The sequence below is a fragment of the Triturus cristatus genome, chromosome 3_2 (genome assembly GCF_964204655.1).
Source record: "Triturus cristatus chromosome 3_2, aTriCri1.1, whole genome shotgun sequence".
Lineage (NCBI taxonomy): Eukaryota > Metazoa > Chordata > Amphibia > Caudata > Salamandridae > Triturus > Triturus cristatus.
Window position 1 is genome coordinate 512,062,781 of NC_140584.1, and position 24,510 is coordinate 512,087,290.

Sequence of the window (24,510 nt, forward strand, 5' to 3'; positions counted from 1 at the left end):
GTGCACCCTGCCTTAGGGGGTATCTTACCTATATTCCATGGAGAGTCTGTGGGTATGGCACACAGTGATGTGTGCCACGTCAACTCTTCAGTGTTGTCTGCACCAAGACACGCAGGCTGCAGTGGGCGCATGGGCTTGGTGAGGGGTCCCTTAGGGTGGTACAATTCGTGTTGCAGCCCTTAGGGACCCTCTTTAATCACAAGGCACTTGGTACCAGGGGTAACTTTTATGAGGGACTTATAAGTGAGATAATAGGGTGACGATTGTGGGAAGAATAGACACAGTTTAGGGAAGGAGATCTGGCACATGGGTGCCGCATCCTGTGCCATAACGGAAGCCGGTCGACTCCAAGAAGGTGACACCACAACGTCTGAAGGTGCGTCGATCGATGGCACCACCATCAGAGCCGGCAGACAAGAGCTTGACACTGATGTCTGTGTCGGAAGACCAAAAGTGGGAACCAAATGTGGAAGCCGCAATGGGCTGTGCACCAGCATCACTGAGGTGTCAAACACCAGAGGCTGACCTGAAGCCCAGGGCGAACCTGCCGGCAGAGTCACGGGGATAACCTCGTGCACCTCCATGGGGCCGGAAGGTGCTCCAGAGGGAGGGGACGACCCAAGAGGAGAAAGAAGAGCTTAAGAATATTGTCTTCAACAGAAGAGTGGGGAACAGTGGTAGGCAACGAAGGAAGGATGCACCGCGACTTTGACCGCTAACACCAAGACTTACCTCCAGGTATCAGAGGTGAATGACGCCCATGGAAACAGCTCCGAGAACAAATGCCGGTCGGTCCCTAGAACATTTAGGGGAACAAGGAAAATGAGAAGACTTCGAAGACTGTGACATCCGCGCTGCCACAAGCTTCATTGAACGTTTCCTTTGTGCTTTCGGTCGCAGCTGTTGATAAGTCACACTCGTCGGAGTTGTGGTGTTCGCCCCATCACCACATACAAATTGAATGAGGATCCGAGGCGGCCATTTTTCGACCACAGGACTCACAAGACTTGAACCCTGAGGACATCAAAGAAAGGCACACTGCTCAGTCGATGAAAGATGTCAAGTAGGCCGAAAACAGCCGGAGGAACTTCAGGGCGGATTCGCTTGTTGGCACTGAAAAGAAGGAACTGATGTTGGCGCATCAGAGGAGGGCTTATATGGACATCATTGATGTCACATCCGGGAGTTGATGTTGCTACAGAATTGCTCGATACCCTCTGCTGACATGTCGAGGTACTGCTGGGAAAATGTCCTTATCCAGTCTGGCACCGGGGGACGATTCTAAGATAAGAAATCTGTGGCTAGATCCTGTCTCTACCAGATAAGGAATTATCAAAGGTAAGTAACTTGTGCTTTAAAACTATTTCTATTTTGTAAATGAGAAGCTACTTTATAATTTATATGTGCACAGATTGTAATATTTCTGTGGAAATATTTGTAATGAATAAAGAAGTACAATTACTCAACTTTCTTGGACCTCTTGCATGATTCAAAAAGTCCTTAGTTTCTAATTTGGGACAGTTCTCATGTGTATTCGATAAGCAATAAGGATATTATCTTCACTGACCTTGGAAGGAAGGAAATCTGAAATGAACCTTTTGGAATTCGAACTTGTGATACAGAGTTGTGATATAGAGTTCTTCTCAGATATCGGTCTACCTATCTGTGATAAACCAAGTCATATAATGTGTGTGTGATTATAATTGTGGCGTTCTAATTTGGGACTAAGAAGAGAAGTCAATGATCCTGTTTTTACTTTTCAGGTAAATTTTACTGCAAGCCTCATTTCATTTACTGCAAAACAAATAATAAGCAGCGGAAGAGACGGGTGGAGTTAAATGAACGAACACTGGTAAGTTGTTTGGTGTAAAATCTAATTTTCTTATGTTCCATTTCCACAGGCCAGAGCCTCTTGGCTTAGGTCTACATTTGTAAGTGTTTGGTCCAGAGATTACATGAAGATGACTCCTTGTTAGGCTAGCAGGAGATGTTGTGGGCCACTGTTTTATAATTGTCACAGGCAAATCCTTTGAAACCCCCTGAAAATATTGCTTGGGTTCAGATCTAGTCAGTCAATGCAAAGCAAGTCATTGTGTTTCAAATATTTCTCTCTGGCGGGACTGAAGCAAAATCTAAGGTCATGCAAGAAGCCCAGAAACAAGCGTTATTTTAAATGGCCAAGCTATGGTGTGGGAGGATACAATTCAGACAGTCAGAATTGTGTGAGACCAATGCATAATATGAGCCAGTGGTTGCAGGTGAGGCCCACCGGCACTCATTTTTGGGGACCAGTACTTATTTTTATTTAACAGACTGAGAGCAAGAGAGGAAAAAACACAAAAGGGAGAAAGAAGAGGGAATAGAAAGACGGTAAAATCTGTGATAAAGGGAGAAAGCTGGGATGAAGAAGAACAAGCAAGAGTGAGATGAAAAGTTAGGGATTGTCTGGTGGTGGACGAAAGAATCATGAGGTGGGATGAAGACTACACAGTCTTGAAGTTCAGCAGCTCAACCTTCAAAAGCACCGGCCATGGGCTTCTGAGCCCAACTTTGGGCCGCTGCACTTATTATTATACAAATTGTGCAATGTGCGTGGACAAATTGCTCCTGGGCTCTACAAACACAATAATAGGGAGGAAAGCCATTGAATCAAGAGAAGATACGTGAGATAAATCACAAAGCCACCCAGTCATGAGCAAGGGTCTGACCTAACGCCCAATCTGAGCATATGCTATGTCTTAGAAAAAGTAGGTCTGCCTGCTGACAGCTATCACTGCCTGTAGCCTAAATCTAATTAAAAGGGTTCACGCTGGAGAGCAGTGAAGGAGGCAGTGATAAGTAGCACCTGGGTCTAACTGGAGTAAATGCTCCACTGTCAGCTCTTCACCTGTGTATTAAAGGCTCCTCTTTTCCTATGCAAACAACAAAGAAAAAGAAAAGGCTGTGCCATGCTAGCAGCTGTTCCATTGTTTGCTGACCTCTAGTGGAGGGACTGCCATGGCAGACTCCTTAAACTTTACTTTGAACTTAAAATATAAAGGCATTTGCAGCTGGGGCATTTGGAAGCACGGGGTGCAGGGGCAAACAAACCCGGCTGCCCCCCTTGAGACAACCCTGCATAGGTTCTTAAAGAAGTAAGTTCTTTGCCTGGTTTGTTACTCATTATCGAGGTCATCAACAATATTTGGAGACCCCACAATACTTGACGGATTTCCTAAGGTTACTTTCATAAATGTTCTAAAACCCGCATAGGCATCTTAAACGAAAGCTTTCTAAATGCAGATTAGTGGTGTAGAATCACATTGAGCAGAGGAAACATAAGTTGCCACTGCTTTTAAATTACAGCCCCAAAAATAAATTGTGCCGGCAAAAGTAATTGGTTCAGATCATCATTTGTAAATCTGGAATTCTGAAAACGTAGTCCACATTATTGGTTTTAGTTCCATTTTTCCTTGGTTATGCTTCTCATGTAAATAATATTGTTATTAACTTATTTTATGTAGCCTTCTTCTGCCTTTTCTAAGTATTATTATTAACAGTGGCTAACTGTTACTCGAATTATCTATACTCAATGGACTGACCTATGTAGGATGAACGACTGAGTCGCCCTTGCTAGAATTCCAAGTTGTTGGAGTCCACACGGACTCTGCTACTGTCACTTTACTTGGGTGCTCTGGATTACTAGGATCACCAGAGGTGTTAATTGTGCACAGCATGCGCTCTAAAATATGGGGCTGCAGTGCTGCATGCGTTGCTGATAATCTGGTTGTGGTGTGGGGTATGTTATCTGAACCAGGAATGTAATGCATTGTCGGGCCCAGTGCAATGTTAGCAGCCCAGGAGGTTACACCACCTGCTGTCAGTGTTTCCAACCCTGGTGGTTTTGTTGTTTGCTGTAACCCAAGATGGAAGACTGCTGTTCTCTGATAATGCTGGCTTGTACTGTCACATTCATTACATTACTCTCTGCTCTGGTCACAATGGACTGATAGTATACTAACAAATATTATGGCTGGAAATTCACCGCTGCCGAGAAGCCTATCAGTGTAGTTGTCATTGATGACATTTCTCACTAGTCCTGTGGACCTTTTGAATGACCCTATGTCCCTTTTGTATCAGAAATATACAGTGGCTGTGCCTCTGGACCACAGCACATAGATGCCACAGAATTCCCTAAATGTAGCAGTCTACAAAAAGCAGCCAATAGAAGGACTGCTACTTAAAGGTGTTTTAAATAAAATGTCAATCATCCTAGGTAACACATTACCTGATATTTGTGAACCATCTCTACTGGGGACTCACCAGTCTGTTGCATCCACGCGCATCATGTAGACATCAAAACAAGGAAGTTCATGTCAGGACTTGGTCAAGGCTGCAGTGCCCTGGTGGGCCATTCGACACTGGAGGTTATATGTCTAGCCTCTCACATCTTCACCAGTTTTGTTAGGACCTCTCAGTGCAAAAGTGGGTATGAAGGACTCCAGAAAGCAAATGTAGATGATGACAGTGCTTGTAAAGTAAATGAGAGTGAATCATTTTGGAGTTGGTGGCCAATAAAGATCTCTTGCCTTTTTACTCTTGTAAGGTCAGCCAGCAACTGAGACTTCAAGTCTAAATTTGAGGAACTCAGAGGCAGTATTATCCTGATGAGTTGTGCATTTGCGTACACAAATCATCAGGTTTCTTTCTTAAATTGTCCTTTGTGCATAAGTTATATTATTGTAAATATTATATGAGCAGTGTTTTCTTGGATTCCTTACAGCCCTTTTTTACGTTCTGATTTATAGGACTGCCCTCAAGTCTGGACTAGTGAGGAGGCCCCAGGATCCGAGTCTGTCACGGCCAGTGCTTTCACAGCAGTTAGCAGTGCTGAGGACAGCTCCCCAGGTATCATGACTTCCTTCTTTAGGAAAACTGTAAGCTGGCCTCTAAAGGTGACCAGGGATCTGCTTGACCTCCCAAGACGCCTGTCTAACTGGATGCATGGGTTTCTGCACGCTGCCGGCCGCCATTTCAGGGACAATGCATACAACTATGGCTACATGTATGAGCTCTTGAGCATTGGCGTGCCTTTTCTGTGTGTGCTCCGAGAGGTTCTCAGCGACATGCACAGAGAGATGGAGCCAATGCCGGAAAACCTGCTCGAGTGGGTGCAAAATTGGGTGCAAAATTCTTTGGGGGTTAAACTCCTGTGAGTGTCCATGACGTGTGCCATTCAGATTTCCGCAATTAACTGCTGAATACTTAGTGTACATATGATGCTCTGGCAGAGAGCTATACATTTCTTTACCAGTGATCTGGTAGACCATGTTATGAAGGCCAGTGTCCATTTCCATTCCATTCCATTAAGGCCAAATGAAGGATATTCCACAGCCTTGCACTTTTCCACAAATCATTTCCACAAGCCTCTTTTTAGAGGCTTGATTGCTCCAAAGACCTGCTAGTAGGTTTGGGCAACGATACTTCAGCAATGTCCTCGTGACATAATGATGTTGATTGGCCGAAGCCTGAATGCGCACACGCCTTTGCTTTTGCTACTCTTTTGCTGTGGTGTTACAAGGTATATGGTTGCCTTTGGCAATTATGCTATTGAGCTGTACATATGTTCATGTTGCCTTTGATAAAGAACCTGAGATTTTCTGAATTAACAAAATGTTTTTTTATAGAGTGCAATTCGATGTTTGCGAGATATGTTGTTGATTTAGTGGTTAGGACGAAATGAGAAATGTGTAGATTTAACCTCAATGCTCAGAATAGGGCCAGAGTCTTTATGTACACTGTACTGAAGTTGAATCAGAGAACCTGTGTGCTTTAGTACTTTCTCGCCTCGCTACTGTATTTTTATGTAGAACGTTTTAAGTCTGCATTTTTTTAGAAAAACTTATATGTTATTATATTAGTATGTAGAGCTTCTGTGAAATATTTCACAGGCTGCTTGTGGTGTCCATGACCCTTAAATTTCAAAACTGTGCCATTTCAAAAAATGGCCTCCTGAAGCTTGACATTGATGGTAGACTACTAAATAGAAGTTTTTTTTTCATTCAATGTTTTAAGTCTTCTGAGGGTGACTTTTATAACTATGTCCAGACTGACGAGTGAAAGAGCCCCACAACATTAAAACACAAACCACTCAACAAAAAGCACTGAAGGGTATACCCTTAAACAGGGAACTGTGTACCCATCCATAATCAATGTTGTTTTATTGGGCTCTGTGGAGAGTATTCAAGAAATACAAACGTGCCTCTAAAATCATTGATGAAAACCACAACTGATGTCTCTTAAACACAGGCAGTTAACTAGCAATATGGAAAGTGGCATGCTGATCCCTAAAATATTTAGTAAATTTAAAATGATTAATTTACTATCATTTGTATTCTCTGTAAAAGTAGGAGATGAGAAAATGTAGTAGATATCACAGCACTTATGATATCCTGCCTCTGCCCTACTTGCCCTTGATGTGCTTCTGAATATGAGAGGCCGTCACTGAATGTCAAACAACTGTTTGTTAGATTCCAGGTGTCGCGTTCTGTGCCTGTAAATTCTCTCTTAAAGCAGACATCTATAATGTGAAAAACATGCCAGGTTTATTAAAACATAAGTCTTTTGCAAAGGTATGTTGCTAGGTGTGTGCTTAGGAGCAGGTAGCACTCTCCTCTTGGTAGCATGTGCTGTGTGCTTAACCGCTGCAGTCATTCTTTGAATGGTAAAACTAAAGCAGTTACATGCATGGTAAGAATTGCCATCCCCGTTGAGATGTGATATGAAAAGCATTCCTGGAGTAGTAGGCATTCAGTCTTTTGTGGTGCTGCAAGGCCTGGATGTTTTTTCTAAGGTGGTAAATCATGGCAGCTTCTCCTTATATTGTAAGTTACAGAAACCATTCTCTATATGTTGAGCCATAAAAGTCACTCATGATGTTAGAAGGGTCCATAGCCCTTCCTGATGTGGCAAGGAAGGAAAGATGCTGCTGATGCATTAATGCACTTAAGTGATATCTGATGTTTTAAGATATTGTGGCCATTTCTACTGTGACATGCATGTAAGTAATGTCTAATGATGTACAAATGGAATCAAATACTGATTTAGTAAGTGGCCCCCCTGTATGATGTGCTAAGGTATGGTGGTTATTCCTGATGTGGTAAGGCAATGAAGCTAGTACTGATGATGTAAAGCATTCAAGTATTTCTTGTGTGGTATGTTGCCAAAGACTTTCGAGGTGTAGTAGTGCATCAAAGCTTTTCCTTATGTGGAAATGAACTGAATCCATGTATGATTTGGAAAGCCATAGATACCTTTCTTGGTGTGGTAGGGCACACAAGTTGTTGTTGTCTGAGGAAAATTGGGTAGCTGTTCCCACTTTGAGATATGTTCACCACAATCAGAAACCATTCTGAAGAGTTAAGCCCCAGATGCTGTTTCTGATGTTCTAGTGGGTAAATGTTACTCTTGTGGTGAGAACTAAAATACATTCCTGATATAATAAGGTTCATAAGCTGTTTCTGATGTGTTATATGCCATAGACCATTACTTTTGTGATGTTACCTTTCCTGGTGTGACCAGTTATGAAAGCAGTTTGGTACATGATTCATCTTTCCTTCTTTTCTGTACACCAGTTTCTGCTTCTATAGTGAGCAGTACATATTTAGCTTTTAACATGTTGGGCTTGTCAGGTTTGGTAACTGAGCTAAACAGATGACATCTTTTCTTTGGTGATGGCAAAATGAGTTCCTGCCACTTCCTAGCGCACACCTAGCAACACAAGTATCTGGAAGTCCTATAAAATACACCTTCTTTTTGAGGCATAGCAGCCTCATGATGACTTTCTTTGAGTCGGAGTTCACGTCTGCATTCGTTTCCTGCCATACTACATCTAGATCTGTCTTTGAATTGATTACCAGGCGCATGAGGCTAAAGCCTGCTCCTCTACTTTCATTTGTGATATAATTGGTCTTTGTAGGCTGTAGAGTTCTGATCAGTGAAGATAGTTTTTTCCCAAGGAAATATTGCCTTTTTCTAATCTTATCATTAAAAAGACCCTCTGAAGGTGATCAAACATCACTTTATTTATACAGTATTACAACAAACACTGCCAAAATAAGTATTAATGGAGAAATTAAATATTGAAAAAACAGTTGTGTTGTTTATTTTTCCTCAATATTGGTTTACTGATTTTTCTCATGTAAAACAATTTTTGCCTATTCGGTTCTTTATTAAACATACTTTTATTGCATACAAATTAAAAAGGACATGTAGTACTATTGTCCAAGTTCTAAAGGTTTAAAAAGTCAGATTTTGTTACTTGAAATATTAAAATGGTACAACCGCTACATCATGTAGAAGGTCCTGTACAATTTGTGTACCATTTGAAAACATCATGGTATGCATGAAAGACAGAGGGATAACATCAAATGGCCAGAAGACAAAAAGCTGATCATGATAACCATATATTATGCACCACAGACACATTTTGGATGTATCTGCATATAATTGGTGCCAAAGGAACTTAGAGTAAAAAGTCTCAAAATTTTCATCCCTCAAGACCTTAGTGTAACAGATGTTGCCACAGGTTTTGAAGAGTGTGTTCTGTAGGTTGCATCATTAACTTTGTATGTTGCCTTCAATAGCCTGCACATAGGGGTCATAGATTGCTTGTTCTCTAGAAAGCATAACGTTGAATTATACCAAAGCACTCTGCTATTGACCATAAACAGAAAATGTGAGAGGAACAGAATATCTGTGTTGTTCTGGCTTCAGTTATCGAACCTCCTGGGATATCTACTAGGGAACTGATTGTCCTCTTGCCTTAGTAAATCCGACCATTTTCCAATCAAAGGAAATCAGACAATGAGAAGGAATATTTTCAGGTATTATGCCTTCTCTTGAAAATGCACTGTACCCGCTTTATAACAAGAATTATTTTATAAAAAAATTCTGTATGCTCTGAAAGCCATTTGTGTTCATAAGGAGTTTCTAAGAAATTTCGGCCCCAGTTTTTCATGGCGGTGATGTCTTCTGGGATATTCCTCGAGTCAATTTAGATTGAAGTGTGTGCTATACAAACATACCACCCACTCATGTATGATCAGCAGATATTCGGAAGCAGAATTTCCAATAGTCTACCTCTTTATCTGGCATTCTTGTGCCATTCTCAAGTTATTGCCAACAAAGCACTATTTAAACACTATGTAGGATGAGCTCAAGAAGGGGCCACTCTCTTGAGCCTGGCAAAGGTTGCATTGAAAGTAACGCTCAGAATTGGTGAAATGAACTTGTCTTCCTTTAGTTCAATTTCACACTATCTCTACCACAAATGTTCAAATGAATGGTCACAGTACAATGTTTAACACCATTTTAAATCTCCCAACCACTGACAAACGTGCAAACATGACCATGCTTATAAAATCTGTAGAGCTCATTCAAGTCAGATTAGAGCCTTATGGGCTACATAATGATATTTCTGTCAGAAACCATTCCTACATAAAGTTCTTTATTGCAATATTGTTTACATTAAAGTAGTTTAAAATATATGGCTACCTTTACAAGTTTCATATCATTTTAGGGTGGTAGAGCTTCAAAAATGTTTTTTGGGTGGTAAAGCCTTAATGCTTAAGGGCTCTGTTCAGTCATGCTGGACACAGACTTTAATGCTTGTTCTGCAATCATCTGTAGTAGGAATAAGCAGAGCTCATTGACAAAGTAACCCAATCTATCTACTGAATGTCAAAGTATTGATGAGGGTGATTCTGAAAAAGCGGGAAAATTATTTTTACGTGAATATGTTTTTCATGACTGTGTATTTGTTTGATTAGCTAATAACGATCAGCATTATAATTAGCAGGTTTTCTCCTTGAACTCTTTCCCCATCATTCGTGAACTTTTTGTTGCAGCCCCTTTATTTCAGCTTTGGGAGTCAGTCTAAATAATCTTTAACCGGTTAATTAAAGCCATAAAAGATGCATACAGCACAACAAAAAAACACAATTTATGTCTGAGTTAAAAGCCAAGGTAGCAGCTGAAGAATATCCAGTACATCAGAAACACAATTAACTTACAGTAGATTCAGAAACCACAGTGGCAGCTGAAATACAGTATTAGATAAAAAGTCATTAAAATGCATATGTATAAAAATACGTTACAATGGCACAGCAGGCTAACAAAACATCACAAAATAACCAGAGATTCATATCATACACAATATAGCAGTCACCCCCTTTTTTTCTAGTCCTGACTGAATTAATTTAAAACCTTGCTACATTAAGGCAGACATAATCATTAGATAGCATTTGTAAGAAAATTACTTCACTCTTAATAGTGGAAAAATGAATTTCCAGTGGGGAGCACTATAAACTTTTCACAACAGGGCGAAATATAAAGTATCCTGGTTTGAAAAGTTGTCACAACTACATGGGGCGGAGTTTTCAACTGTATTCCAGCCTATAGGAACCGCCAGAAGCCAGTGCATAGCTTTGGGAGTCATTCCTGGCCACTGGTGGGCATGAACATAGTCTTGTAGGGTGCTCAGTGTCGAGTCAGTCATGCATGAGAGGTTTGGTAAATCAATATAACCTACTAAGCTGCAGCAATGTATGACTGTTACCCCCAAATGCCCTCGTAATGCAGCGTAAAACCTTACAGTACTACTGAACAAAGGGTATGGCTTAATATCCTTTACCCCATTGTGTTTTTATGAATAAAGGTGCTGATACAGAGAGTCCAAAAATTATGGGTTGATGATTATATCCTTATATGGAGATGTGCAGTTTTGTTCACTTTACATTTTAAGGGTAATTGAAGACGGTCTTTAAAGATTGAAAAATTGAGATGTCCAGTTGTGATTTGCAGCATCTGTGATTTCCTGCCACTTGTATTTTTCATGATTTGCTGTAAAAAAAAGACCTTTAAACTGGTTAAGCCACATTAGCTTCCCATCTTTTCCAGTAGAAAAGCTCATCTATGAGAACTACACAATGGCAGAGGTAAAGATGTTCCCGGTCATTACTTGAGGGTTCTCTGTAGGGTACAATTCTATTCTACCAATGAACTGCTTCCATATAATGTTACACATCTTCAAAAAGGGAATCCAAAGTGCATTTCTTGGATGCTTCTTGTTGATGTGCAGCAAGGTGTGGGACACCAGGAAAGTAATGTGTACAGAGTAATGTTTAAAATTGATAAGATATTTACACGTTTTGCAAAATCTTTACAGTGACCAGTCTGGTTTAAGCTGTACATGTAGATCTCGAATGACGGTGCTTTACTGGAAATGTGTACTATGTGCAAACAACTGTGTTCACTTGAAATGAAATCTGTGATAGCCATGACTTTATGGATAATGTTTCCTCGATTTCAAGATCTTTCTGGTTCCTTGAATCTTATTCACCTGTCACCATAAACTAAACTAAGACTTTCCTTCTGAACATCTTTCCTTATCTTTTTCACATTGCGTTCAGCTCAGTACAACATTCCAGTGCTACACCCACTCATTGGCTGAAGCATTACAGCTGTAAGGTGATTTGCTCGGCTTGCCAATTTTAGGATTTTGTGTCTAACCTCTAACACTGTTCGAGTTTGATAACACAATCTGGTTTTAACCATATTGTAATATTGAAATCCTTTTGTGCCTGATATATTAATTAATGTCAATGTTTGTTTTGATCTTTCTAACAACGTCTGCTGATATCATATGCATATGTGGTTTCTCAACTCTTTATATGGTTATTTAGAGGATTTATTTTTTCAAACCCATTGATTTTGCAATAAGTTCACAGAACAAGAATAAAAAATGTCCACCTCGAGAGGCCCTTTTCTAGCATAGCCTCTCTTAGCACATTTTTACAACCCACATATAGTCATATAGTTTTAACATACAATCTTGATACTTCGTCAGGGCAATTACACCTAGAGCTAATGAATGTTTTAGTTTTTTACAAGAAAATAAAATATAGGCACTTTTCAGATATATGGTTGTTGGGCCAAAGAAATGTATGTTAATTTTTTCAATAAGATTCACTAATTTCTGGCAAATAACCTCAGGCTAAAATGGCATCTGTGTACAGTTTTGTAGTAGAAATACTTGAATAAACATACAAGTGAAGCATGCACTGAATGCTGACATCTACAGTGTTTTTGAACTCTGTTGCACAGCTGTATGGAAATGGGTGTTTTAATGTTCGAACGACCTCCTTAGTTTGTTACTGCCAATAATACAGATTTATGAATTCAAAGGTACTACATTGGGATTATGTGCTTTCATTAGGCTGGAATCTTGTATTGTGCTTGTGAGTTTGGTTCCAAAGTAGGCACAGGTTTGGAAGCTAGTAGTAGAGCCATAGTTGACTACATCTATGTAAGTTTAATATTCTGTAAGTTTCTCTGCATTTTCAAAGGCAATGAGCTCCATGAGTGGGGGCTATCTATATAATTAAGAAGACTGTTTAAGTGTAAGAATGGCTTTTTCCATGGACCATACTGTTGAGCCAAATGTTCGAATACGTGACTTTGAGAGCAGCACAGTCTGGCTTTGATCAGACTAGGTGCTAACCAAATATTTATAGAGAGTGGCTGATTTGTATGCTTAAAACTGCTAAGGCATTTCAGCTGATGGCTATCTTTCATGGGCTCTTTTGAAGTGGTTTGTCCAATGCTTAGCACGCTTTGGCAAACTTAATTTATTCAGCTGTGCAAGAATCATTACTGTTCTGAATACATGCCCTGGATCTAATCTCATTTTCATGGGCATTTATGGAGGTTTACGGCAAAAGGATTAATGGGTGTATGTATCAAAGAATGGGTCTTTCTCTTACATCTCTTTTAGTTCATGCCAGTGTCACAAAGACTTCTCTCGATTTGCGAGATAACTAGTATCTCTAGGCTGTTGCAGTTATAAGACTTAAAAAAACACCATAGGTGCAGTTCACTATTAACTTCTTGAAACCCATGCTAACAGGGGAAGGGTGTTTTGGACATGCCCAATGTGGGGATTTATTGAGACCATAAGGGGTCTGGTGGATCGGTACTCATAGAGAACATAAATATTTCTTAATTACTTGTAGGACAGCAGCAGAGCTTTTTCTGAAGAGCTTAATTTATAATACACACCATGCAAAGGAAATGTGCCTTAGCTGTGCTAAAACATGTATCAGCATCTAATATTAGCCTGTGACATTTGGATTCTAGAGACATAAAGGGGGGTGTGGTGCATAATAATAAATGGAACCTCATTTGAGGGTCCAAGAATTACAGCTGGACAATCTTAGTCAATAATTGAGTTCTAGTGAAATTTCAGCAAAACAGGGTTACTAGTTTAACATTCAAACTTTGAGTTGTAGTATGGAGTTGAAAGATGATACCTTGAGTTGCATTTTAGCACATTTGGGTAAATGGCAGCTTGGGTGAGCCTTGCAGCCATAATTCATGCTTAAATGGTATGACTCACTTCCTTCTTCATGGTCCTTTTTGTGTCCAAACTCTACTTTTGTTAAAACTTCACATCTGTGATCTCTTCAAACACACTTGGTGATTTAAACTGGAGCTGGGTTAGTATACTTGTTTGTGTGGTATAATTGAGGTGCACAACCCCTGCCACTCAATACTGAATACTGCTCAAGTTAGAGATTAAACTCAATTTAATATGTGGAATAGGGACCTAACCTAAAATTGAAGAAGTATAATCGGGAGCTAGAAATGGGGCAGGTTTGTCTTTAACTTTTCCAATAGTGTGGCTTCATAAACCACCACAGCATTCAAAGAGTAAGCTTGTCCATCACAGGTGTATGGGTATATAGCTGCAGTATAAAAAATCTGTGAACCCTGAAATGTGTCACATAAAATAAAAAAAAGAAGGATATGGACTAAAGTCTCATCCATTGAACAGGAATGCTTTATATGCCCCCCTCCCCTACCATCAAAGATATCCAACAATTAATTTCTTTGATCCATGAGCTATGTAGCAGTGGAAAAGGTGTGCCAAAGACACTTGTCCAACAGATCTGAACATGTACCTATATGGAACATGATCTCAAGAAGGAACAGAGCTGTTCAACATGCACTCTCCCATCATTGAACATCTTTCCTAATAAAATCGAATACTACATTTCAATATACATTGAATTTGTATGTTTGTCACACATTGAAGTTATTTAAAGTTAATGTGCTTGTTCACACATTGATCTCATCTTCTCAAGGTCATGACAATTGTTGTAAACTGGGACCTTACCCAGAAGAAGGTTAAATCTGGGATGATGTATACGTTGATATTAACCTAGTGTATACCAATGTAACTAAATAAAGTTATTACATATACACTACATGATATCCCAAGCCACCCAGCTCTAGGTTGAGCCTTATGTGTGAAGCTCATGTAAAGGACTGAGTGAATGAGAGCCGGCTACTTAAATGAATTCCAATATTCAGGCTGAACAAAAAAAGTTCCCCTAAATAAACAGAAGACTCTGTTACATCAATAGCTGGCAATTTGAGCAACCCCCTAAAAAGTTATATATTTTTTATACTGGACATGATTTTCAAAGATTGTTATGTGGCAGTTATGTGATTCCTTTACATCTCATCAAGAAGTTAAGACTTTAATTTTTACTAGATTATACAAAATCTGTTCTTTGTGCAAAAGGTACTTAGAATTACCTCACTGAAATTTCTGAATGTTTTAGCCACATGACAAAAGTTGTCTAAAACATGTTATGTTATACATTGTTTGTAAAGCGCACATACACCAGATTGGTTTCATGGCGCTACTCTAAGGGGTGCTTTAGTCCTGGGATGTTACTCGTATGCCTGTCTAAATAACCATGTCTTTTGGAGCCTTCGAAAACTCATGAGGTCTGTGGAGGATCTGATTTCCAAAGGCAGGGAATTCCAATATCTGGGGCCTAGTATGGCAAACCTTGTTCCGCCAAAACGCTTCAGTTTGAAGGAAGGTATGGGCAGATCGCAAATTGCGGGTCGGAGTGTATCTTTCAATAAGACTGTCAATGAATTTGGGGCTTCTACCATTCAGGGGATTAACATATAAAGGGTTATGCCCGGGGCTAATACGGAGTGTTGGGACTAGCCTTATTTTGGAGATCTCTTGACAATGACAGGTAGAACTTTAATCTTGAATATTCTGAAGTGAGCAACAGAATACTTAATACCAAGCTCTTAAATCCAAATACTCTTGAATGATTTGAAACTAATAATCCTTGAACCCACGCTCACTGCATTCGCGTTTTTGTTGTGTTCCTTGCATGCAATGAGCGAGGCTGCTCATGACGGCTTCCCTCCCTTACTAATCGATGCATGCTGCATTACAATCGCCTGCCAAAAGAATCGTCTTTATCGTTTCAAATCCACTGTCCTCGCTACATCTCTCTTTTCCCTTCTGTTGCAGAATCTACTTTCCTTTAAAGAATCTCAAGGAGTCCTTCTCTTATCTTCTATTTCCCTCTGCCTTCAGATCTCAAATTAGCCCACTTTATCCAAGTTACTGCTTGTTCAAATCTACATTTCAAATTGTTATGTTGAATCTGTATTTTGTACACAATGAAAATTGTTGACATTTATTTATGGTTTTTGATGCTGTAAGCCGAAAATAAATTTAGTACTTTATACTTTCAGTGTCTTCCTCTTTTCTGCCTCCATTTCTCTGGTCTTTGTCCATTTTTGTTACCTTGTAACAGCTACATTTAGAAAAGGATCAGGGTATTGAACATTGAGAAAAGCAGTGTTACAGAAAATTACTTCCCAAAGTGTTGCCAGTACATAAGCACATTTCAGTGAGTGACTATTGGTTGTTGAGTCAGTTCTGTACTATGTTTCTGAGAAGGCAGGCTGTAGGCATGTAAAATCTCTTCCATTTTGTCCAAAAGTTCGTAACCACAATTCAAAAAGCTACACCACAGCATTAAAAGCAACCCTTAGCTGAAATCAAGAAGCAACACAAGAAACTGCACAAAATAATTCAAGGAATGATTATGCTGAGGTTTATTTTCAGTTTCAAATTATGATCACAAACATACATGTCAAGGATAACATTGTATTGTATTGTATTGTATTGTAGTCGGTCTTGTATAGCGCATAGTTACCCTTGGGCATCCCAGCGCTTGATCAACCATACCCTAACCAAGAGCAAGAGAAGCACATTACAGAGGGAGCAGATACGTTTTCAGCAATTTCCGGAAGTGCAGGGTGCCAGTTTCTGAACGCAATTCCAGCGGGAGCGCATTCCAGAGGGTGGCGATCTGTACTGCGAATCTTCTGCCGCCCGTGCGGGCCTTATATACCCTGGGGGCCTTGAGTAGGGATTTCTGGTCCGAGCGAAGGGTTCTGGAAGCTTTATAGGGGACCACTAGTTTAGATAGAATAGGGGGGCCCTTGCCCTGCAGGAGTTTATGGGCAATACAGAGGGATTTGAACTTAACTCTCTCTCGGACTGGGAGCCAATGCAAAATCTTCAATGCTGGTCTAGCTGACTGCCTTCTAGGAGCATTGGTCAGTTATCTTGCCGCAGCATTTTGCACTTGTTGGAGCTTGTTCAGCGTGGCCTCTGGGGCACCAAGGAAGATCGCATTACTGTAATCTAACCTAGATGTAATCAGACCCTGAATAAGAAGCTTCCTGGAAGTAGGGGGGAGAAGGGGTAGGACTTTACGGGCAGAGCGAAGAAGCCCAAAACAGATCCCTGCCGTTTTCTTTGCCTGCGTCTTAAAAGTAAGGTCCTGCTCCAACCAGACTCCCAAGCTCTTAATCTCCTGTTTGGAGCAGGGGAGATCTCCCAGGCAGCTAGGCCAGCTTGACATAGGAAGAGGGGGAGCCTTGTGCCCCAGTAGCATAATTTCCGTTTTGGATCCGTTGAGTTTCAATGCTGAATCACACATCCAGGTGTATACCTGGGACAGGCATTGGTGCAATACCTCCGGGTTCTTCATCAATTGGGAGAGAGCCACCACCAATTGAGTGTCATCAGCGTAGCTGGCGATTTTTATCCCGAAAGGTGCCACCACATCCTCTAGGGGGGCCATATACACATTAAATAGAGTGGGGCTCAAAGAGGAGCCCTGTGGGACCCCACACTGGAGGGGGATAGGAGAAGACCGTGCACTACCTTCCCATACCTGATAGGTTCGACCAGTGAGAAAGGACCGCAGCCACTGCAACACAACACCTCTTACTCCCACATTGGACAGTCGTTGTATCAATACTTGATGGTTAACAGTATCAAAGGCAGCGCTAAGGTCCAGGAGGATCACTGCCACTGACCCCCCAGAATCTAGCATGCTTCTGGCTTCGTCCACAACTGCCAAGAGGGCGGTGTCGGTGCCGTGGCCTGGGCGGAAGCCAGTTTGGGTTTCTCGAAGCAGCCCGTTGGACTCCAGGAAGCTGGACAGTTGATAGTTAACCAGCCTTTCTGCGATCTTACCAAGTCCCGGCAGTAGAGAGATAGGCCTGAAATTAGCCAAGTCCGAAGGATCCAGACTAGGCTTTTTCAGAAGGGCCTTCACCACAGCCCTTTTCCAACCTGGAGGAACCACCCCTTGCGTGAGGGAAAAATTGATGAGGTTCGTGATAGGGGCCGTGATGACAGAGGCCACTTGTTTAAAGAACCTCATTGGAGCAGGGTCGTCAGGCGAGCCGCTCTTCATAGAGCTAAGTTCCCTTGTCACCTCCAGCTCAGTTACCGGGTCAAAGGAGTCAAATAGAACGTGAGCGCCTCTTCCTTGATCCGCTACATAAGTGTTCTGTGAGGCCCGAGGGAGCAGCGAGAGAATATTCTCGATTTTAAGGTGGAAGTAGTCCGCGAGCTCTCTGCACTTTTCCGCGGGATTGTCGTGAATAACTGGCGGCTCAGGAATCTTGAGAAGCTCCTTAATTACTTTGAATGTCTCTCTAGAAGAGTTAGAAGCGCTAGTAATTTTTTCCTCAAAAAATTTAGCCTTAGTAGCGCGTAGGGCTTTCTTATATGACCTCATGGCTACCCGGTAGTTCTCTCGACTGGCCACCTCCCAATCCCTTCTCCATGTCCTCTCCAGCTTCTTACAGCCTCTCCTAAGGGAGTGCAGCTCAGCTGTGTACCAAGGGGCCGAGCCCGTTCTGTTCCGACTCTTAGCCACTCTCTTTTTAGGCAAGATGGAATCTAGAGAATTGGTAAGCCATTGATCAAAGGCCAGATCAGCCATAGAGGGATCATTGGCCAAGGAAGGGAGAGAGCTCTGAAGCTGCGCTGTCCAGCTTTCGAGAGATAGTTTAGACCAAGCCCTTTCCAAAGAATAGACTCTGGGGGAAGAGATGGATCTGGGGTCACATTGCATGACAAAAGGTATCAGAAAGGGGTCTGACCATGGCAGGGGGCAGGCCGGTAAAGCTACTACATGCGGCATGTTAGAGAAGATCGGGTCGAGAAGATGACCTTTAATGTGAGAAGCTCCCTCATTACTAAGGGTCAGATTGTAAACTTTCAAGTCAGAACCCAAGTCTGTGGCTATAGAGTCGGAAGGATCATTAAAATGGAGGTTTAAGTCCCCTAGTACCATAAAATTGGAGGTAGAAGTGGCCATCTGCATAACGGTTTCCATAAGAGAGTTGATAAAAAATCCCGAAGGGCCTGGGGGGCGAAATATTAGCAGACCCGATACAGTTGTGGTAGGGGAGATCCGTAAGGAGAACTGACAACTTTCACAGTCCAGAATCTCGCTGTTAGAGGCCCTGCATACCAATGCATCTCTGTAGATGATGGCTATGCCTCCCCCTCGACCTGAGGGTCGATCCAAATTATAAATGAGAAAGCCTGGGGGAAGGGCACGTACCATGTCCGCCCCTGAATTGGGTGTGATCCATGTTTCTGTTAAGAACAGAATGTCTAGATCGTGGTCTTGTATTAGGAAATTAATCTCTACTGCATGGCATGGCAGCGAACGACAATTTAGCAGGGCCATTGCCAGCGTATACTTGCCCCTGTCAGCTTGTGTGATGTTGCAGGTAGAGCAGACGCAGAAGGGGTCAACCCCCTTATACACGTACTTACATGCAACACTTTTTGGGGCGCGCAGTGACAGCATTTCCTCCCGGGAGTATATAAGGCGATTGGCTGCGGAAGGAATCGGGGGCCCTAGCCCTTGGCTCGTCCTGGCGCGGACGGGCGCAGACGGGCGCAGACGGGCTTGCCTCTGGCGCGCCTCTGGCGCGCCATCGGCACGCCCGCTGCGAGCTTGCATTGGCCTGCTACAAATAGTCTCCTCCAGGGACCCAATCGAAGATGGCGGCCGTGGATAGGCCCGGAACGGAGGGGAGGAGTCTCGCAAGGCGAGTGAATGACTTAAATTTAAGGTGCGGGTAAGAGGGCAGAACGAAGAGTTATAAAACAATGAAGCAACACTTTAAAAGGTAAGATTTAAAAAGTGAATTACACAATTACAGGATCACAATACACAGAAATAGCAGCAAAAATATTAAAACACAATTTTAGGGCGAACGAGCCCTCGAGAATGTCGCTGGGCGAGGAGAAGCGTTTGTGTGCAACAAAATGCTCGTGAAAAGAGTATTTGCAAAAGGAAACGTGTTAGTTTAGTTTTCTGAACCCGTTGGGCATACTTTTTATGAGCAACAATTTCTTCATTTTTTAAAGTTAATTGTGGCCATGTATGTAGGTTGTGATATGGTGTGTTGGACCGATTACCTTTTGGGGAACCACACTGTATGGATGGAAAATAAAAATCAGGACCGCAGCTTTATGCAATTTATTTTATCACATTACAGCCTGTATATCCATTTTTAGGTCTCGCCTACGCATGCGCTGCTTAGGAAAGAGACCTTTAGCAATCAGCAGAGCTTTCCCGGCAAAAACATGCACGCGTTGCATTGCTTCCAATGGCAACGCGTACACGTCAGGCGATTCACATGCGGGAGCGAGCAGCTGGCGCCATATGCTATCAATTATCGCACCTTGCTGCTCGCTCCCGCAAGGGAATCGCGCAGGCCCCCTCCTCTCTCCCCTCCCCCTGCTGTAGCACGAGGCGCACGCGTCCGCTTGTGCTTGTTTTCTTTTCTTGTTTTTTTTAAACCACAGTATCATTGCAAAAACAGTCATTTTTTTCTGGCCTTACGTTGTTGCATAGGGTGACACGAGATAGAGCTCTCGAGATTACCGCTCCTTGAGTGAGTAGTACATCCTGTTAAAAAAAAAAAAAAACTTTGAATTCTGTGACGTTTAATCCCGATTTAGCTTAAACCGAAATAGGACTACACATCCCAACATGCAACGTAAATGCCTTGCCTGGTTAAACACCTCCCGAATGAAACGGAGTAACTTGAAAGCTCGGAGAGAGCTGTCTCGTCCTGTGATTACCTGCTGTTGCACTGGCGCGTGTCCTAGGCCTGCTGGCGCCCCCCTGTTAGTGCTGGCACGTGCAAGAGAGGCACCGCCCTACCCACCGCGTTCCAATATATCTTTGACCATTGATGACGAGCCGGCTAGCACATTTTGCGTGGTGTTGCCCTGAGGATACGCGACATTTAAAAGTGGCGTTATTAAAAACACTCGACACCAAGTACTGCTAGTGCTAGTTATGCTAATGATTCTAATTCAAGTCCAAAGATAGTCGGGCGTGGCTTCGCTGAAGGAAATATCAGTCTCCGGAAATACATATTATATGTAGGCTTTTTTCTTTGTACTGTACAGTGGATGAATTGCAGTGTTTCACAATACCTGCAGTGTGCAGGATTCTAACTTGTGGAAAGAAGCCATCGGGTCCTGTTGGTCTCTCAAGGCATTTGGGTGCGATAAACCCATGGGACATGTTCCTAAAAGTCGGACCCCACCCTGGTTAGCGTAATTGGGCAATTACACAAATAATTTTACTCCAACTAACCATTCGATGGTCACTATTGTCACATGTAGATGGAACGACATGAAGAACAAGGGAACTTATAACTTCACCACTAGGTGCCATTTGGCATTAGGGTCATAGGACCATAACACTCCTATATAGACCCCTATTTTTATTAATTTTAATTAACCCAGACAGACCCAAGAATAAAGGGAAACTGGGGATCTGCCTGAGGTTTTTTATCTTATAGCCTCCCTGGTCTGTAATTTCTTCAAAGAGCTCCCAACAATGTGGTTGAGCCCACCCCGACTTTTAGGCGTCGGGGTGACCCGATGATGAAGCATGACACCACTAGGGTGTGTGAGGGTACCTAAACCAAAAGGAATTGCTTCCTTGCTCACCTAGTGGTGAAGTTATAAGTTCCCTTGTTCTTCATATCGTTCCATCTACATGTGACAATAGTGACCATCGAATGGTTAGTTGGAGTAAAATTATTTGTGTAATTGTTTATATTGGGAGGAGTTACTCTGACCTATAATCCTCTCTACCCTTTGGGCAAGAGAAAACATTTTCTCAATAGCCTTTGTAAACATAGCGTAATTGGGCACCTCAATCGATAAGGTTAAATGCAACCAGGGCTGTGAGTGTCATTATAAAGTGATGAGTTTGACACGTCACCCCGCTCATACACACATTGACAGTGCACTGACACCGAAGCTGGACTATGAGAGTATGCTGAAGGGCACTACAGCCTTTCAAGGGGGACATGACGGCCCCCTTAAAGTTGAATTCCGTCCCTGATTGCACGTACCTTAAAGTCTCCGTATATTACAGGTGCACTTGAAAAGGCACAAATTCCTAATCAGGACCTTAATGGACTGTAATAACAAGGGGCTGGGTGTGCACGTCCAGACTGCACTAAGGAAGCGAACAATGCCACTTTGTTGCTGCAGGGCTTTAAGTGGGCTGAAAAAAAAGGGGGGGGGGGACTCTCAAAGGGGCGTGGCCATTTTAATTAAGGGCGTGGCTTTTTAAGCTGAAAATCTGTGCTTAGCTTAGTGTGCCCGCCCGTCTGGCCTTTTACTACTTCTGCCATTGCATCCAGATATATAATACAAAAATTAACATTACACCTACAATGAGCCAATAATATTGACTTTGTCAATGCTTGTTAGTTGCATAAGCTAAGCAACAATTATGGCTGTGTTGTATAGCATATTGAAAATGCTTCAGTTTTGAAATGATGACACTGTGAAAGAACTTTAAAGGGTCCCTTTAAAGTTACATCAAAGGCAGTGAAGGGGGGGTACTGCTGCAGATAAGATAGATCTTTTTTTTCATTCTGAGAGCGAAGGCAAAAATGGAGAGTCCGATAGAGACCTGTCTCAGCACCTGCTTTTTAGAACTGCTGGTGCTGAGCACACTTAAAGCCCTGCTTGGCTGGACCCTCCGTGAGGCCAGGAGGACCACCACACTGTCCATGAAGCATCAAATCCTGTCCGTCTCGGGTGATTCTTAGTGTCCGCTAGTGATGAGGGACTTGCTGCATACATCCCAGGAGACCCTGCTCTTGACTACTGTTCAAGGGATTTGCAAATGGGATCCTTTCAATTACATGCCACCTGCCCCCATGCACATGAGGGACCCCCGCACGATTGCACCAGCACAAACTTTACTCTCATGTAAAGAGTACTACTAGTACAGAAGTACAGAAGGGGATATGAGTAAATGTGCAATTCCCTTCTGCAATGCAAAATTACAAAGACTGCACAGCTAGCTCTATATGCAAGTTACACTTGTAGCACAATTTCAGTAATAAGGCCGCAGCTTAGACTTTCCAGGGGATTGCCCGTTGATAGTTTGTGATGGGTGCAGATGGAAATTTGTTGCAAATCAACGACAGAGTCTGCTACTCTGGTCAGACTAGTACCATGTGCAGTCATCTTGGCAAAATGGTGCTTTGCCAATTCGAATTCTTCCAACACATTTCAACAAGCATTGAAAATGCAATAGGTCTCGCCTTTGATTAAGTTAAAGCTATTTGCTTTGCTAATGGTATTGTACAGCGAAGCAAAAGGCTTTAACTTAATAAAAGGCGAGACCTATTGCATTTTTAATGCTTGTTATTGTGTTTGTTATAGTGGTGTTTATCCATACTTATGTTCTGCTTTGAACAGTTATGAAGTTGAATCAAGCATGTTTTCACATCCATGTAACCACTAAATTTACACCCTCAGCACTTTACCCCACCATATAAAATACAGTGATAAGCTTATCTAAAAACAGTAGCACACAGCGCAAACCTGAAACATCTGTAGCTATTTAAGCTGCTCTTTTAAATCTCATCTCTGTAACACTCAGTGTTGTAAATCTGCACAGCTGTTGAACTTGCAGGTAGGACTGATAGCTTTCGGAATCTTTCAAAGGAAGAGGTATTTAAAAATTCTCAATGTTTATATGAAGACTGTCAAAGAAATGGTTGTTTTCCTTCTGGATTTGCACATAAATATTAGTGAAAACTGGAAGACGATTTTCTGATTGAGGCAGTGTGTTTTGATATGTCTAATACCACATCGTTTTTCAAGACAGTTTACCATTTAAAATGAACTTAAAGTTATTTGAAACTTTTTTCAGCGAAGGAAGGCAAATGATGTTGCAATTAGAAGCTTACAAAAAGTTGGTGGGTGCTTAGCATTCTAAAGCATTAAATATGAATTGAACATATTTGGAAAACGTATTTCTAGAACCATCTACAATTTGCCTTGAACAGCCTGTCAGGCGCACAACAGTGACAACACACTGAAAATGAACAGAAAGGTAATGGTATATAGCTTTTTAATTTTTAAAAAAAAAAAGCACCTGATATTTTTTCTAGAAACAAAAATGCAGATGAGAGAGATATATGTGGCCATATGTTACGTGGCAGTAGTGTTCGCACTTAGTTCCATATTCTTAACACTAATATATTTATTTCATCCTTCCAAGGCTAGGGAGAATCCACTTATTTTCATTCATTCTAGTCTTTAGATGTGATACCTATGTAGTCAAACCTCCTTCGCCGCACAAATGTTTACACCTTCCAAACACCTATAATTATACAAGTATCAACAATAAAAGCTGTGGATTAACTCATCTGTGATTTATTGTCAAGGTAGTTTCATCATTGTAGGGTTGTCAGGACAGCCTTGTCCATCATTTGCTGTAGCTCCAATTAAGGCCTGGTGCTTCTGCGGAAATGGAGCCACATAATTGCTTCTTTTTCCCTGTCCCAGACCTGTATCTTACTGACTGTGAGTTTCACTGACTCTGGAGCTTCTTGCATATCCTGCAGTTCCCGTTTCTCTTTTTTTGCTCCCTTGCCTGGGGAGGCTGAATTTATATAACAATTCCATGTTCCACCTCTTGCCATATTTGGTAATGTGAAACGATCTTCATGGGGTAATTCATGATTGCTTCAGTAATATGGGCATGTGATTTCCTGCGCTTCAATGCCTCACGTTTTGGGATGAGCTAATATATATATCCATCCATTCTTGTTATATTTTCTTCCAAAACAAGGCGGCGTTCACCTTTAGGTGTTCCCTGTTATTTTGGAATAAGCGTAAAAACAAATCAATTTTCTTTTTTGTCAAACACGTCATATACCAATTTAATGTGAGATTTTCCAGTAGTTATTACAATTAATTATTTGGCA

At 41.7% G+C, this 24,510-nt stretch overlaps 1 protein-coding gene across 4 annotated transcripts in view; it reads left to right on the forward strand.

Annotated features, from left to right (window-relative positions):
* The window catches only part of MICAL2 (microtubule associated monooxygenase, calponin and LIM domain containing 2), an 812,711-nt gene that overhangs the window by 391,175 nt on the left and 397,026 nt on the right, over positions 1-24,510 (forward strand). For all 4 annotated transcript variants that reach the window (XM_085648193.1, XM_085648195.1, XM_085648194.1 and 1 more), the window contains 2 exons: positions 1,764-1,852; positions 4,788-4,887. In XM_085648193.1, the coding sequence (XP_085504319.1) occupies positions 1,764-1,852; positions 4,788-4,887 (189 nt within the window). The remainder of the gene's footprint in view (positions 1-1,763; positions 1,853-4,787; positions 4,888-24,510) is intronic.